Source organism: Microcaecilia unicolor, chromosome 4, assembly GCF_901765095.1.
Source record: "Microcaecilia unicolor chromosome 4, aMicUni1.1, whole genome shotgun sequence".
NCBI lineage: Eukaryota > Metazoa > Chordata > Amphibia > Gymnophiona > Siphonopidae > Microcaecilia > Microcaecilia unicolor.
The window spans coordinates 44,069,154-44,083,438 of NC_044034.1; the positions used below are offsets into that span (position 1 = coordinate 44,069,154).

Consider the following 14,285-nt stretch of genomic DNA (forward strand, 5'->3'; position numbering starts at 1 on the left):
TTGAGTAAGGGAGGAAAGAAGGAAGTGATAAGTATTGAGGTGGACTTTCGTAGCTGAGTGGGTTGGTGAGGTGGATTAGTGCAGCTATGGATTCTCTTTGTAGGCCTTAGGTTGGGTTGGTTGGGTTGGGGAGAGAGGAGGGGTGCCACTAGATACCCACTCCTTTCAACTAACCCGTCTATGCTGCCCCGGACCTGGTGAAAATGTTCCTCTTAGCTGTGTGTCCAAAACTTTTTCTTCTTTTGTTTCTTTTGCATGGCTGTGGAGTAGGTAACCACTGTATTAACATTAATTTTAATGCCAGGTTCAGACACTATCTTCATCGTTTGTAGTGACAGCACTTCTTCTCAGCATTGGAAATTGAAGAATTGATGAAGACTTTTTGTGCACCTGGCATTGATTTTTGAACAATAAGGGCAGGAACAGCGTGAGCTTTCCATAGATTGTTGTTAGGACTCCTGATGCAGGCAATGTAGCCGAAACACGGCTCGTGTTGATTCCGCCGAGTGATTTTGTTCGAGTCCACCAAGTGATCTTGTATTCTTTACCATATCTAGGGTTACCATATGTCCGGATTTACCCGGACTTGTCCGGGCAACCGGGCGGGTTTTGCCAATCTGCCCATTTGTCCGGATTTCTGGACAAACGGGCAGGCTGGTGGGCGGACAAATGGGCAGATTGCTAGCCTCCCCTCCCCTTACTACTGCCCTGGTGGTCTAGTGACCTCTTCTGCCTTTGGGGCAGGAAAGAGCCCACTCTTTCCTGTCCAGAGCGCTGCCCTGCATGCATCCTTCCTGTTGCTAATCTCGGCGCCGATTCAAAATGGCTGCCGAGAGTTGAAGTGAGCTCGCGAGATTTCAACTTTTGGCGGACATTTTGAATCGGCGCTGAGATCAACAACAAGAAGGATGCATGCAGGGCAGCACTCCGAGCAGAAAAGAGGGGGCTCTTTGCTGCCCCGAAGAGGTCACTAGACCACCAGGGCAGTAGTAAGGTAAGGGGAGGGGGGGTGATGGGGTGTGTGATGGGGGAGAGGAAAATGTGACAGGGGGCGGAATGAGGGCGTGAAAGGGGGTGGGGTGGGGCGTGAAAGGGATGTGAAAGTGGCGGGGAGGGGGGTGATGGGGTGTGTGACGGGGGAGAGGAAAATGTGACAGGGGGCGGAACGAGGGCGTGAAAGGGGGTGGGGTGGGGCGTGAAAGGGACGTGAAAGTGGTGGGGTGGGAGTGAAAGGGGGCGGGGCATGTGGGGCATGTGTCCTCCTTTTTGGGGGACAAAATATGGTAACCCTAACCATATCCATGTGAGCTGATGTCAATAAAATAACCTCTTTTTTTTTTTTTAAGACATCTGTGGTTGCACTCTGCTTTGGTCACCCTCTTATAAAATTACCCTGTTTATGTTACGGTATCCTGGCTGTTTTTCTGTTCACCCCTTCTGCTCAAGTGGATTATTATTTACAGATTTATATTCTGCCTATAACTAAGTGGATTACAGGTCAAAACATCTGTAATCAGGAAAAACAATAACAGAGGCACATTAGCATTTTTAGCATGCACTAACCATGTAGATGCCCATAATATTTCTATGGGTATCTACACGGTTAGCACGTGCTAAAAATGCTAGCGCATCTTAGTAACTAGGGCCCTAAATGATTTGCACAACATGCTATTTTGAGACTGCAGCTAGAGGTCTGAAAAATATATTTCCTCGTTGCAAAATTAGTCTTTTGTGTAGGGGAAAAATATGTGGGTCTGAACACACTCAAACCAGTTGTTGTCTTTTTTTTTTTTTATAGCAACATGGGTTGGCGGAGGTTACATCAACGGTACAGCTGAAATAGTATACCTTCCCTCTAAAGGACTGGCCTGGGTCCAGGCTCCGCTAGGATTTCTTTCAGCCTTTATTATTGGTAAGTGAATAAGGGGCCCCTTTTACTAAAGCGTGGTGCGTGCTAACGGAATTAGCATATGCTAAATGCTAAGAAGCCCATTTTATACCTGTGGGCTTTGTAGCATTTAATGCATGCTTATTCCATTAGAGCGCGCTAAGCTTTAGTATAAGGGCCCTTTACTAAATGCAACATTTCTAAAATCTTTTTTTTTTTAATAACCTTATTTGAAATAAAAAAAAAAAGTTTCTTCCACCACACTATCAAGGGAATTCTATATGTAGTGCTTAATGTTATGCACTATTTCCGTACTGATTTTGTTTGGCATAGTAAAGCGTTATAATGGAAGTAAAGCACTGAAGCAGGCCAAAAGCGGTAGATCGCCACTAAACTATACTTAGCATTCTGCTACAGAAAAGCGGATCTGAAAAGGTGGCATAATTATGGGAGGGACATGGGCAGGTCTGGGCGCGTTCCCTTAAAATGCATGCAATGTTATAGAATTTGGGGATCCATTCCCAACTTGCGTGCCAGGATTTACACTTGGTTTCAGTTGGTGTCAATGCTCCAGTGGCGTAGCCACATGGGGCAACGGGGCCTGGGCCCCGTAGATTTGGGCCTGGACCCACCTGCCGAAGACCCTTTCGACCCCCCCCCCTCCTACTGCCAACCCACCGTCGCCATCCTTTGCTGGCGGGGGACCCCAACCCCCACCAGCTGAGGTCCTCTTCTTCCCACACAAAGGCTTCGTTCTGACTGTTTCTGACATCCTGCACGTGCAGGATGTCAGAAACAGTCAGAACAAAGACTTTGCATGGGAAGAAGAGGACCTCGGCTGGCGGAGGTTGGGGTCCCTCGCCAGCAAAGGTAGGCGATGGCGGGGGAAGGTTGGCGGCAGCAGGGGGGGATCAAAGTTATTATTGGTGGTCGTGGTGGCCTCGGGAGGGGGGTCGGCGGCGCCAGGGGGGGAGGCTAAAATGTGCCCCCTCACCTCGGGCTCTGGACCCCCCTCCTGCGTAACTCTGGCTACGCCCCTGAAATGCTCATGCCAAAATTGGGTGCAATTCAGGTATGACAGCAAGCGATTTCGGCAACAATCTTAGCATAACAGCTTGTTGCCGAAATTACAACCTGCCATACCTGGATCGCTGTTGCATCCCAGTGTTCCACCTTTTTTTCTGTGTAGCTGTGTCTTTATTATTTATTCAGCCTTTTCCATCTCAAAAGACTCCTGATGCAGGCTGTTTTAGCCGAAGCACAGTGAGCATGTTGGGTCAATTCTAATAAAGGCTGTTTCTGGATTGCACATCGCCTGACTTTTGTTTTCTCTCCACCCTCTTTTTTTTGTTGCTGTTGCTTTGCTGTGGAGTTGTGGACTTCCCTCCTCTTGGTGTTGTCAGTAGAGTAGACTTCACATAAAGAGACCCAAGTACAATAGCCCTCAGGCTTGCAGGTCACTTATATATTTAGGTAAAGGAGGTATTTCTGTGTTCCAGGAGGGATCACATACAGTATTTGTATTGAAATGAAAGCGTTATTGTAGAAATTGAACCTAGGTCCCATTGCTCACTGTCCACTGCACTGACCACTAGGCTACTCCATCCACTTGCTTGCTGCTTTCTTAGGAATGGCCATAATATCTGGAGCTGACACATCTTGGGGAGGGGGGGGGGGTCAGTGACCACTGGGGGATTAATGCCTTCATCCCTCCATGGTCAGCTGGCCAGTTAGGGCACCTTTTTCTAACTTAGTTGTGACTGAAATAGGTGTAGATAAAAACATACTTTTTTTTCTGCCCTGGACCTTTTTTTCTGTTCTATTATCACAGAAAAATGTCCAGATTGTAAGCCTGCCCAAAACACGCCTCCAACACGACCCCTTGCTATTTGGACGCACTCAGTGAAAAATGTCCCAATTCTGTCTTTTCAAAAATTGTGATTTAGACATTTTGATGAGAAAAATGTCCATCTGGTGCTTTGTGCCACTTTTGAGACATTTTTCTCTTGAAAATGAGTGCCATAGTGACTGCTTTGGTGAATACCTTTGGAGCAAAACAATGCATACAGTTTTGCTAACAGTAGTGTTTGCATAGCAGACCCAGTGGAGAAATAGGATGTACTACTACTACTTATCATTTCTATAGTGCTACCACAGCAGCCGACTCTGTGGGTGCTTGAGCACCCTCAATATTGAGAAAATTGCTTGTATGTGTCCAGGGAGGGGTTATTTCCAATGGGTTTAGCACCCCCAATAATTTTGAAAAGTTGACTCCTATGAGCTCTACTAGACGCAGCGCTGTACACTTGAACACAAAGAGACAGTCCCTACTCGACAGAGTTTACAATCTAATTAGGACAGACAAACAGGACAAATAAGAGATAAGGGAATATTAAAGTGAGGATGATAAAATAAGGGTTCTGAACAAGTGAATACGGGGGTTAGGAGTTAAAAGCAGCATCAAAAAGGTGGGCTTTTAGCTCAGATTTGAAGACGGCCAGAGATGGAGCTTGACGTACCGACTGAGGAAGTCTATTCCAGGCATATGGTGCAGCAAGATAAAAGGAACGGAGTCTGGAGTTAGCAGTGGAGGAGAAGGGTGCAGATAAGAGAGATTTACCCAGTGAACGGAGTTCCCTGGGAGGAATGTAGGGAGAGATGAAAGTGGAGAGGTACTGAGGAGCTGCAGAGTGAATGCACTTATAGGTCAATAAGAGGAGTTTGAACTGTATGTGGAAACGGATAGGAAGCCAGTGAAGTGACTTGAGGAGAGGGCTAATATGAGCATAACGACAGTAGCAGTGGCAGCAACAGCAGCCTCCTTAGCAGCAGCCACAGCCTTCTTTTCCTCCTCTTATAGCTTGAGCTTTCTCTAGCTTCATGGCTGCTTTTTTTCTCACTATAAAGAAAGCCTCTGCCATAGCTCAGACCCAGTGCAGGCTAATTGGAATGGCTGGCCCTGTGTGATTTTAGAGATCTAGAAATTCTAGAAGTTCTGGGATTGTGCTTAGAGCTGCCAGAGTGTTGGAACGCATTCTCCCTTGCTGGACCTTTGTGAGGCTTTGTGCCTTTAATTGCTTCTGTCACCATGGCCTGGCGTGTGAGGTCTGTAGCTTGCTGTCTCTCTCTTTGGGCCAAACTATCTTCTGTACCTGTCCTGATTAGGAACTGGCAATATTCTTTTGACTTGTGCTTATACTGCTTGTAGATTGACTGTAATTTCTGTATATGGAGACTATCAACTTTGCTTTTTTTTTTGAAACCACTCTTATCTCCTGCCCTACTTTGAGCCAGAGTCTTTTCAGGAGAAGGAGATACCTGTGTACTTCTGCTTCATAGTTTTCTCTGGCCTCTTCTGTAAGCTTGTTTGTTCTTTGGAACCTTTAAAACCATCTTCAAGACTGGCTTATGCTGCATTTACAATGCTATCTGGTTCAGCATGGATATTTTTGTTCACTCTGTTCAGTGACCTCACTTTCCTTACTGTCTTTTGCCTGGGCTACGGCTTACAATCACACACTGGCAGGAATAAACCTTTTTCTTCCTTTTTTTACAACATTTTTTAGAGCACCTGTTGCAGTCAGTATGGAACTTGGCTCTGTGCCAGAATTGTTACTTTATTTGCTGTCAGAGCAAAGATGGGGGAGGTGCAGTAGCTCCTTCCTCTGTTAGCACACAGCACCAGGCTTAGCTAATTATATATGTAGCTTTGAGCCCTCTGTGCATAAGAAGTGGCTGCTAGAAGTCTGGGGCAGCAGATAGCAGATGTTAGGGTTACCATTTTTTGTCCTCATAAAAAGAGGACACTTGCCCCACCCCTATTTCGTCCCTGCCCCGCCCCTTTCACACCCCCTCCCCCGGCATCTCCTCTCCCCCCGTCACCTCCCCTCCCCATATTCTACTATCCCTGGTGGTCTAGAGGTACCTCTTCAGGGCAGGAAAGAGCCCCCTCTTTCCTGCCTGGAGCGCTGCTACCAGCTCAGCTGCCCTGCATCCTGTGAGTCCGGCTCTCGGCGTTTCAAAATGGCCGCTGAGAGTTGAAGTCTCGGCGGCCTTTTTGAAACGCCGAGAGCCAGACTCACAGGATGCAGGGCAGCTAGCAGCAGCGCTCCGGGCAGGAAAGAGGGGGCTCTTTCCTGCCCCGAAGACAAAGAGGTACCTCTAGACCACCAGGGATAGTACAGTAAGGGGAGGGGAGTCCCGCCCCCGCCAGCCTGCCCCGCCCCCGCCAGCCAGCCCGTTTGTCCAGAAATCCGGACAAACGGGCAGGCTGGCCAAATCCGTCCGGACGCCCGGACATGTCCTCAAAAAGAGGACATGTCCGGGTAAATCCGGACGTATGGTAACCATAGCAGATGTGAGGTTTACAGATGTTCTGCTTATACATTTTGTTAAGAATTGCTCTTACAGGTTTTGTAATTCTCAGTTATTCACACAGTCCAGTTTTCCCACTTGTATTCATACAGTAAATATTTACAACAATTTGCAGTTTCTTACTCTGACTTTCACAACTGAGGCACTGATGCTCAAAGCAAATGTTTCATTTAGACTGGTTTTACCCAGTTTAGTGCACACATTATTGAGCACCTAATACACAAAGGGTCTCGGCACTGCTTTGGAAGCAGTGACCAAAAATGCTATGCAAGTGTATTAAAATGAGCTCATTTGTATTAAAATTAGCATTCTGTGTGATGCACAGATGTTTTACAGCAATGCACAGAAAGGAGCGCCTACCTGTAATGTTCAAAAATTTCCAAGAGGTCTGAAGGTGTCATTGCATGAGGGTGACTTCTCAGTGGAGCAGTCTGCTAGCATTTTTATTAGTATTTGCACATTTGTGGGACATGTGCCAAGTGTGTGGAAAATATACCATGTGCGTGTATTTATATGTGTATGTTCCACCTGTAGAAAGAGGAAAGCAGTTTGTTTTAATTTTTTAATAGTATTTGCATGTGTGGTAGAAATATACCATGTGTGTGTATTATATGTGTACATTCCATACATAACAGTAGTGTAAAAAGGTGTCATGGAACAATAAACAATTAAATTATCCTCCATGAATGCCTGTGACACAGTTGTTGCCATTTGTTTTCTCGGGCACACGTAGAACATCGACACTTACTGTGAGACCGTTCTGTGCTTTCTATACCAAGCTGCATGTAGACTTTCTGTATATCTCATTTGCATTTGATTTCCTTTGAGCATCAATCACAGTTCCACGATTGGTAAGTTCAACAGTGGCTATACATGCATGTGGATGTTAATGGTGGCTTTTGAGCATCAGCCTCTGAGTGTTCCTGAGGTAAATAAAAATGCTTTTACTCTGTCTGAAGTCTTGCTTGCACTTAAACAGATGATAGCATTTCTCTGTCACCACACATTTGATGCTTTTAGTAAATGCACTGAGACTTTATTAACCGAAACCCACAGAAGAATCCCAAGATTTCACTGTAATGTCCTCACAAATTGTTGCTGACACTATTGGGCACATTTTCGAAAGAGAAGGGCGCCCATCTTTCAACACAAATCGGGAGATGGGCGTCCTTCTCCCAGGGTCGCCTAAATCGGCATAATCGAAAGCCGATTTTGGGCGCCCTCAACTGCTTTCCGTTGTGGGGACGACCAAAGTTCCCAAGGGCGTGTTGGAAGCATAGCGAAGGCGGGACTGGGGCGTGCTTAACACATGGGCGTCCTCGGCCAATAATGGAAAAAAGAAGGGAGTCCCTGACGAACACTTGGCCGACTTTACTTGGTCCTTTTTTTTTTTATGACCAAGCCACAAAAATGTGCTCTAAATGACCAGATGACCACCGGAGGGAATTGGGAATGACCTCCCCCTACTCCCCCAGTGGTCACTAACCCCCTCCCACCCTAAAAAAACAAATGTTAACATATTTTTCCAGCCTCTATGCCAGCCTCAAATATCATACCCAGCTCCATGACAGCAGTATGCAGGTCCCTGGAGCAGTTTTAGTGGGTACTGCAGTGCACTTCAGGCAGGCAGACCCAGGCGCACCTCCCCTACCTGTTAAACTTGTGGTGGTGAATGTGAGCCCTCCAAAACCCACCACAAACCCATTGTACCCACATCTAGGTGCCCCCCTTCATCCCTAAGGGCTATGGTAGTGGTGTACAGTTGTGGGGAGTGGGTTTTGGGGGGCTCAGTACACAAGGTAAGGGAGCTATGCACCTGGGAGCTTTTTCTGAAGTCCACTGCAGTGCCCTAGGGTGCCCGCTTGGTGTCCTGGCATGTCAGTGGACCAGTGCACTATAAATGCTGGCTCCTCCCACAACCAAAGGGCTTGGATTTGGTCGTTTCTGAGATGGGCGTCCTCGGGTTCCATTATCGCCGAAAATCGGGGACAACCATCTCTAGGGATGACCATCTCTAAGGTCAACCTAAATGTGGAGATTTGGGCGTCCCCGACCGTATTATCTAAATGAAAGATGGCCGCCCATCTTGTTTCGATAATATGGGTTTCCCCGCCCCTTTGCCAGGATGTCCTGCGAGGACGCTCTCAGGAAAACATGGGCGCCCCGTTCGATTAGGCCCCTCCATGCGTGACAGTCTGTTTAAACCAGAGTATAGAACATTGCTATGAGAAGACTCAGAACTCTTGAACCAGTAATCAAACAAGGAGAAATCATTTACAGTTCAGATGTGCTAGACAAGAGTTTTTGCCTTGCAATCTAGGTGTCTGTTCTCATCCAGCTCTCTCCATGCACGAGAGGGTGGGAGGTTTGAGCAACATGCTGTGTAGTAACGCTTTTTATACTTTTATGTTGTTGAAATCTTGATGGACTCACAATGGCTTGAAGGGATTATGCAACCATAATACAGCATAGGCAGTTTAAGTTAAAGCCGGCCAAAAAAACCTGGATATTCAATGCCAGTCACTGGAAATGGGAATGAGGAGGAAGAGTGGAGGAGAGCCGGGGCTCATTGTCTACATCAGCGAGGCTGTTCAGAAGTCTTTGGCTACTAGGGGAAAGTGTGGAGTAAATCCCTATTAGTATTACCCCTGATGCAACCTTCAACTGAAACGTGGCCTCTTCAGGTTGTTTGTTTTAGTAAACCAACTGCTGTATGACCTTCACTTGGGATCTGCTTCTGTTTTTTGGATTGTGATCATCTACGGATCCGTAACACCTCTTCTGTTTGGGTTGCACTTACTGTATGTCTGCTCCTGATCTTGTGTAAATATATGCAGTTTCAGTATAGCCACAATTTCTGCAGCTTTTCTGGGGCAATTTTGTAAAGATATACAGGCTCCTTTGTGTTTTTATAAAGTAGGCTAAAACAAGGGGCCTGCTTGACCTCCCACTCTAGGTCACTCTAGGTGACCTGTGTATACAGTGACACACAATCAAGCCTTTCTTGGGAGCCAGTATTGCTACACACCCATACCATATTATATGCTAGTCAACATTTCTGTTAGAAATAGTTCTTCTCATGAAATACTAAATACAAAGCCAAATTCAAGCCCTTATAATTTGATTTCCTTCTAGGTGGCATCTTCTTTGTAAAGCCCATAAGGTCTAAGAAATACGTGACTATGATGGACCCTCTGCAAGAAACCTATGGGAACGCAATGGGAAGTATTCTCTTCATTCCATCATTGCTAGGAGATATATTTTGGTTTGCTGCAATTCTTGCTTCATTAGGTAAATAATAAAGCTACCTTTGAGATTTGATATGGATATGGATAACAATGGAAACATCTCTTGGTTACATTGTATATCCCAATCCACTAATGTTTAATATGAAGGAAGGCCATATCCTTGAGACCTGAACCTCAACCGAAAGCCCCTCACCCTCTAATTTATGGCTTAAGGACATCCATTTTGCTCCTCCAGTTTAACAAACAGGCATCTCCAGGGGTCAGCCATCACATCTTACATAAGAACATAAGAGTAGCCCTACTGGGTCAGACCAAAGTATCCTGTTTCCAATAGTCTAGGTCACATGTATCTGGTAGAGTCCCAAAATGTGGCAAGATTCCATGCTACTTTATCTGAGGAGTAAGCAGTGGCTTTCTGTAGGTCTACTGTAATAATGGTTTATAGACTTTTCTTCTATTTGTTTTGAATAAGTAGTGCCATACTGGGAAAGACCAAAGGTCCATCTAGCCCAGCATCCTGTCACCGACAGTGGCCAATCCAGGTCAAGGGCACCTGGCACGCTCCCCAAACGTAAAAACATTCCAGACAAGTTATACCTAAAAATGCGGAATTTTTCCAAGTCCATTTAATAGCGGTCTATGGACTTGTCCTTTAGGAATCTATCTAACCCCTTTTTAAACTCCGTCAAGCTAACCGCCCGTACCACGTTCTCCGGCAACGAATTCCAGAGTCTAATTACACGTTGGGTGAAGAAAAATTTTCTCCGATTCGTTTTAAATTTACCACACTGTAGCTTCAACTCATGCCCTCTAGTCCTAGTATTTTTGGATAGCGTGAACAGTCGCTTCACATCCACCCGATCCATTCCACTCATTATTTTATACACTTCTATCATATCTCCCCTCAGCCGTCTCTTCTCCAAGCTGAAAAGCCCTAGCCTTCTCAGCCTCTCTTCATAGGAAAGTCGTCCCATCCCCACTATCATTTTTGTCGCCCTTCGCTGTACCTTTTCCAATTCTACTATATCTTTTTTGAGATACGGAGACCAGTACTGAACACAATACTCCAGGTGCGGTCGCACCATGGAGCGATACAACGGCATTATAACATCCGCACACCTGGACTCCATACCCTTCCTAATAACACCCAACATTCTATTCGCTTTCCTAGCCGCAGCAGCATACTGAGCAGAAGGTTTCAGCGTATCATCGACGACGACACCCAGATCCCTTTCTTGATCCGTAACTCCTAACGCGGAACCTTGCAAGACGTAGCTATAATTTGGGTTCCTCTTACCCACATGCATCACTTTGCACTTGTCAACATTGAACTTCATCTGCCACTTGCACGCCCATTCTCCCAGTCTCGCAAGGTCCTCCTGTAATCGTTCACATTCCTCCTGCGACTTGACGACCCTGAATAATTTTGTGTCATCGGCGAATTTAATTACCTCACTAGTTATTCCCATCTCTAGGTCATTTATAAATACATTAAAAAGCAACGGACCCAGCACAGACCCCTGCGGGACCCCACTAACTACCCTCCTCCACTGAGAATACTGGCCACGCAATCCTACTCTCTGCTTCCTATCTTTCAACCAGTTCTTAATCCATAATAATACCCTACCTCCGATTCCATGACTCTGCAATTTCTTCAGGAGTCTTTCGTGCGGCACTTTGTCAAACGCCTTCTGAAAATCCAGATATACAATATCAACCGGCTCCCCATTGTCCACATGTTTGCTTACCCCCTCAAAAAAATGTATTAGATTGGTGAGGCAAGACTTCCCTTCACTAAATCCGTGCTGACTTTGTCTCATCAGTCCATGTTTTTGTATATGCTCTGCAATTTTATTCTTAATAATAGCCTCCACCATCTTGCCCGGCACCGACGTCAGACTCACCGGTCTATAATTTCCCGGATCTCCTCTGGAACCCTTCTTAAAAATCGGAGTAACATTGGCTACCCTCCAGTCTTCCGGTACTACACTCGATTTTAGGGACAGATTGCATATTTCTAACAGTAGCTCCGCAGTTCATTTTTTAGTTCTATTAATACTCTGGGATGAATACCATCAGGTCCCGGTGATTTACTACTCTTCAGCTTGCTGAACTGACCCATTACATCCTCCAAGGTTACAGAGAATTTGTTTAGTTTCTCCGACTCCCCCGCTTCAAATATTCTTTCCGGCACCGGTGTCCCCCCCAAATCCTCCTCGGTGAAGACCGAAGCAAAGAATTCATTTAATTTCTCCGCTACGGCTTTGTCCTCCTTGATCGCCCCTTTAACACCATTTTCGTCCAGCGGCCCAACCGACTCTTTGGCCGGTTTCCTGCTTTTAATGTATCTAAAAAAATTTTTACTATGTATTTTTGCTTCCAACGCTAATTTCTTCTCAAAGTCCTTTTTTGCCCTCCTTATCTCCGCTTTGCATTTGGCTTGGCATTCCTTATGATCTATCCTGTTACTTTCAGTTGGTTCTCTTCTCCACTTTCTGAAGGATTGTTTTTTGGCTCTAATGATTTCCTTTATCTTACTGTTTAGCCACGCCGGCTGACGTTTAGTCTTTTTTCCCTTTTTTCTAATACGTGGAATATATTTGTCCTGAACCTCCAGGATGGTGTTTTTAAACAGCATCCACGCCTGATGCAAGTTTTTTACTCTGCGAGCTGCTCCTTTCAGTCTTTTTTTCACCATTTTTCTCATTTTGTCGTAATCACCTTTTCTATAGTTAAACGCTAGCGTACTTGATTTCCTAGTTTCACTTCCTTCAATGCCAATATCAAAACCGATCATATTATGATCACTGTTATCAAGTGGCCCTCGTATCGTTACCCCCTGCACTAGATCATGAGCACCACTAAGGACTAAGTCTAGTATTTTTCCTTCTCTTGTCGGCTCCTGAACTAGCTGTTCCATGAAGCTGTCCTTGATTTCATCAAGAAATCTTATGTCCCTTGCGTGTACAGATGTTACATTAACCCAGTCTATATGCGGGTAATTGAAATCCCCCATTATTATTGTGTTGCCCAGTTTGTTTGCGTCCCTGATTTCCTTTAACATTTCCGCATCCGTCTGTTCGTCCTGGCCAGGCGGACGGTAGTACACTCCTATCACTATCCTTTTCCCCTTTGCACATGGAATTTCAATCCACAGTGATTCCAAGGAGTGTTTTGTTTCCTGCAGAATTTTCAATCTATTTGATTCAAGGCTCTCGTTAATATACAATGCTACCCCTCCACCAATCCGATTCACCCTATCACTACGATATAATTTGTACCCCGGTATGACAGTGTCCCACTGGTTATCCTCCTTCCACCAGGTCTCAGAGATGCCTATTATATCTAATTTTTCATTTAGTGCAATATATTCCAACTCCCCCATCTTATTTCTTAGGCTCCTGGCATTCGCATATAGACATTTCAAACTATGTTTGTTGTTCCTAAGTACATCATGCTTAGTACTTGACAGTATTAATTGGCAATCTTTTGTCTGATTTTTATTATTATTTAAAGATACCCGATCTACTACAATCTCTTTTGCAACCTCACTATCAGGATACTCTATCTTCCCTGTTATGGTGATATCTTTGAAAGATACCTTATCCCGAACCATGCTCTTTTGAGCGACTGTCGGCCTTCCCCCCATTTCTAGTTTAAAAGCTGCTCTATCTCCTTCTTAAACGCCGATGCCAGCAGCCTGGTCCCACTCTGGTTCAGATGGAGCCCATCCTTTCGGAATAGGCTCCCCCTTCCCCAGAATGTTGCCCAGTTCCTAACAAATCTAAAGCCCTCCTCCCTGCACCATCGTCTCATCCATGCATTGAGACTCTGGAGCTCTGCCTGTCTCTTGGGCCCTGCGCGTGGCACAGGTAGCATTTCAGAAAATGCTACCCTGGAGGATCTGGATTTCAGCTTTCTACCTAAGAGCCTAAATTTTGCTTCCAGAACCTCTCTCCCACATTTTCCTATGTCATTAGTACCCACATGTACCAAGACAGCCGTCTCCTCCCCAGCACTATATAAAATCCTATCTAGGTGACGCGTGAGGTCCGCCACCTTCGCACCAGGCAGGCAAGTCACCAGGCGATCCTCACGTCCACCAGCCACCCAGCTATCTATATGCCTAATGATCGAATCACCCAGTACAACAGCTGTCCTAACCTTTCCCTCCCGGGCAACATTTGTGCTATGTAATTTCATGGAGTGTCCCGTAGTCTTTTCACTTTTTGATAAACAATCAGTTTTGTGTTTATCTGTTTCACTTCATTGAGGATGTTATAGACCTCTATTATATCTCCCCTTTCTAAGCTGAAATGCCCTAAACTCTTTAGGCTTTCCTTATATTAAAGTTGTTCTATCCTCTTAATCATTTTGATTACATTTTTCCATACATTTCCAGTTCTTCAATACTCCATTCCGTCAAGCAGCAGTAACACCAAACTTGTGTCCAGCAGACATGCATATACCCAATATCTGACAGGGAATTCTTGTTTCGCTGAAGCTGTGTCAGGCGTAAAGATTCTGGTCAAGCAGGGAACTCCTGGTAGCGGCTGTGACCCAGGATCTTTACCCCTGATGCAATTTCTTGTCAGGTATTGGGGACACGTATGGTTGCTGGACACAAGTTTGGCATTACTGTTGCTTGATGGAATGGAGTACTGAAGACAACATGTAGATAAGTGGACTATAAAAACGGAGTTAGCGTGAACCGTTTAAGTACTGTAGCTTTTTTGATCCTTTGATGCCTGTGGTTTTCACTCTGTTTGAAGATT

At 45.4% G+C, this 14,285-nt stretch overlaps 1 protein-coding gene across 1 annotated transcript in view; it reads left to right on the forward strand.

Annotated features, from left to right (window-relative positions):
* Positions 1–14,285, forward strand: part of LOC115468457 (high affinity choline transporter 1-like) — a 55,546-nt gene that overhangs the window by 7,427 nt on the left and 33,834 nt on the right. The window contains exons 2-3 of the mRNA XM_030200193.1: positions 1,799–1,912; positions 9,398–9,553. Coding sequence (XP_030056053.1) covers positions 1,799–1,912; positions 9,398–9,553 — 270 coding nt within the window. The remainder of the gene's footprint in view (positions 1–1,798; positions 1,913–9,397; positions 9,554–14,285) is intronic.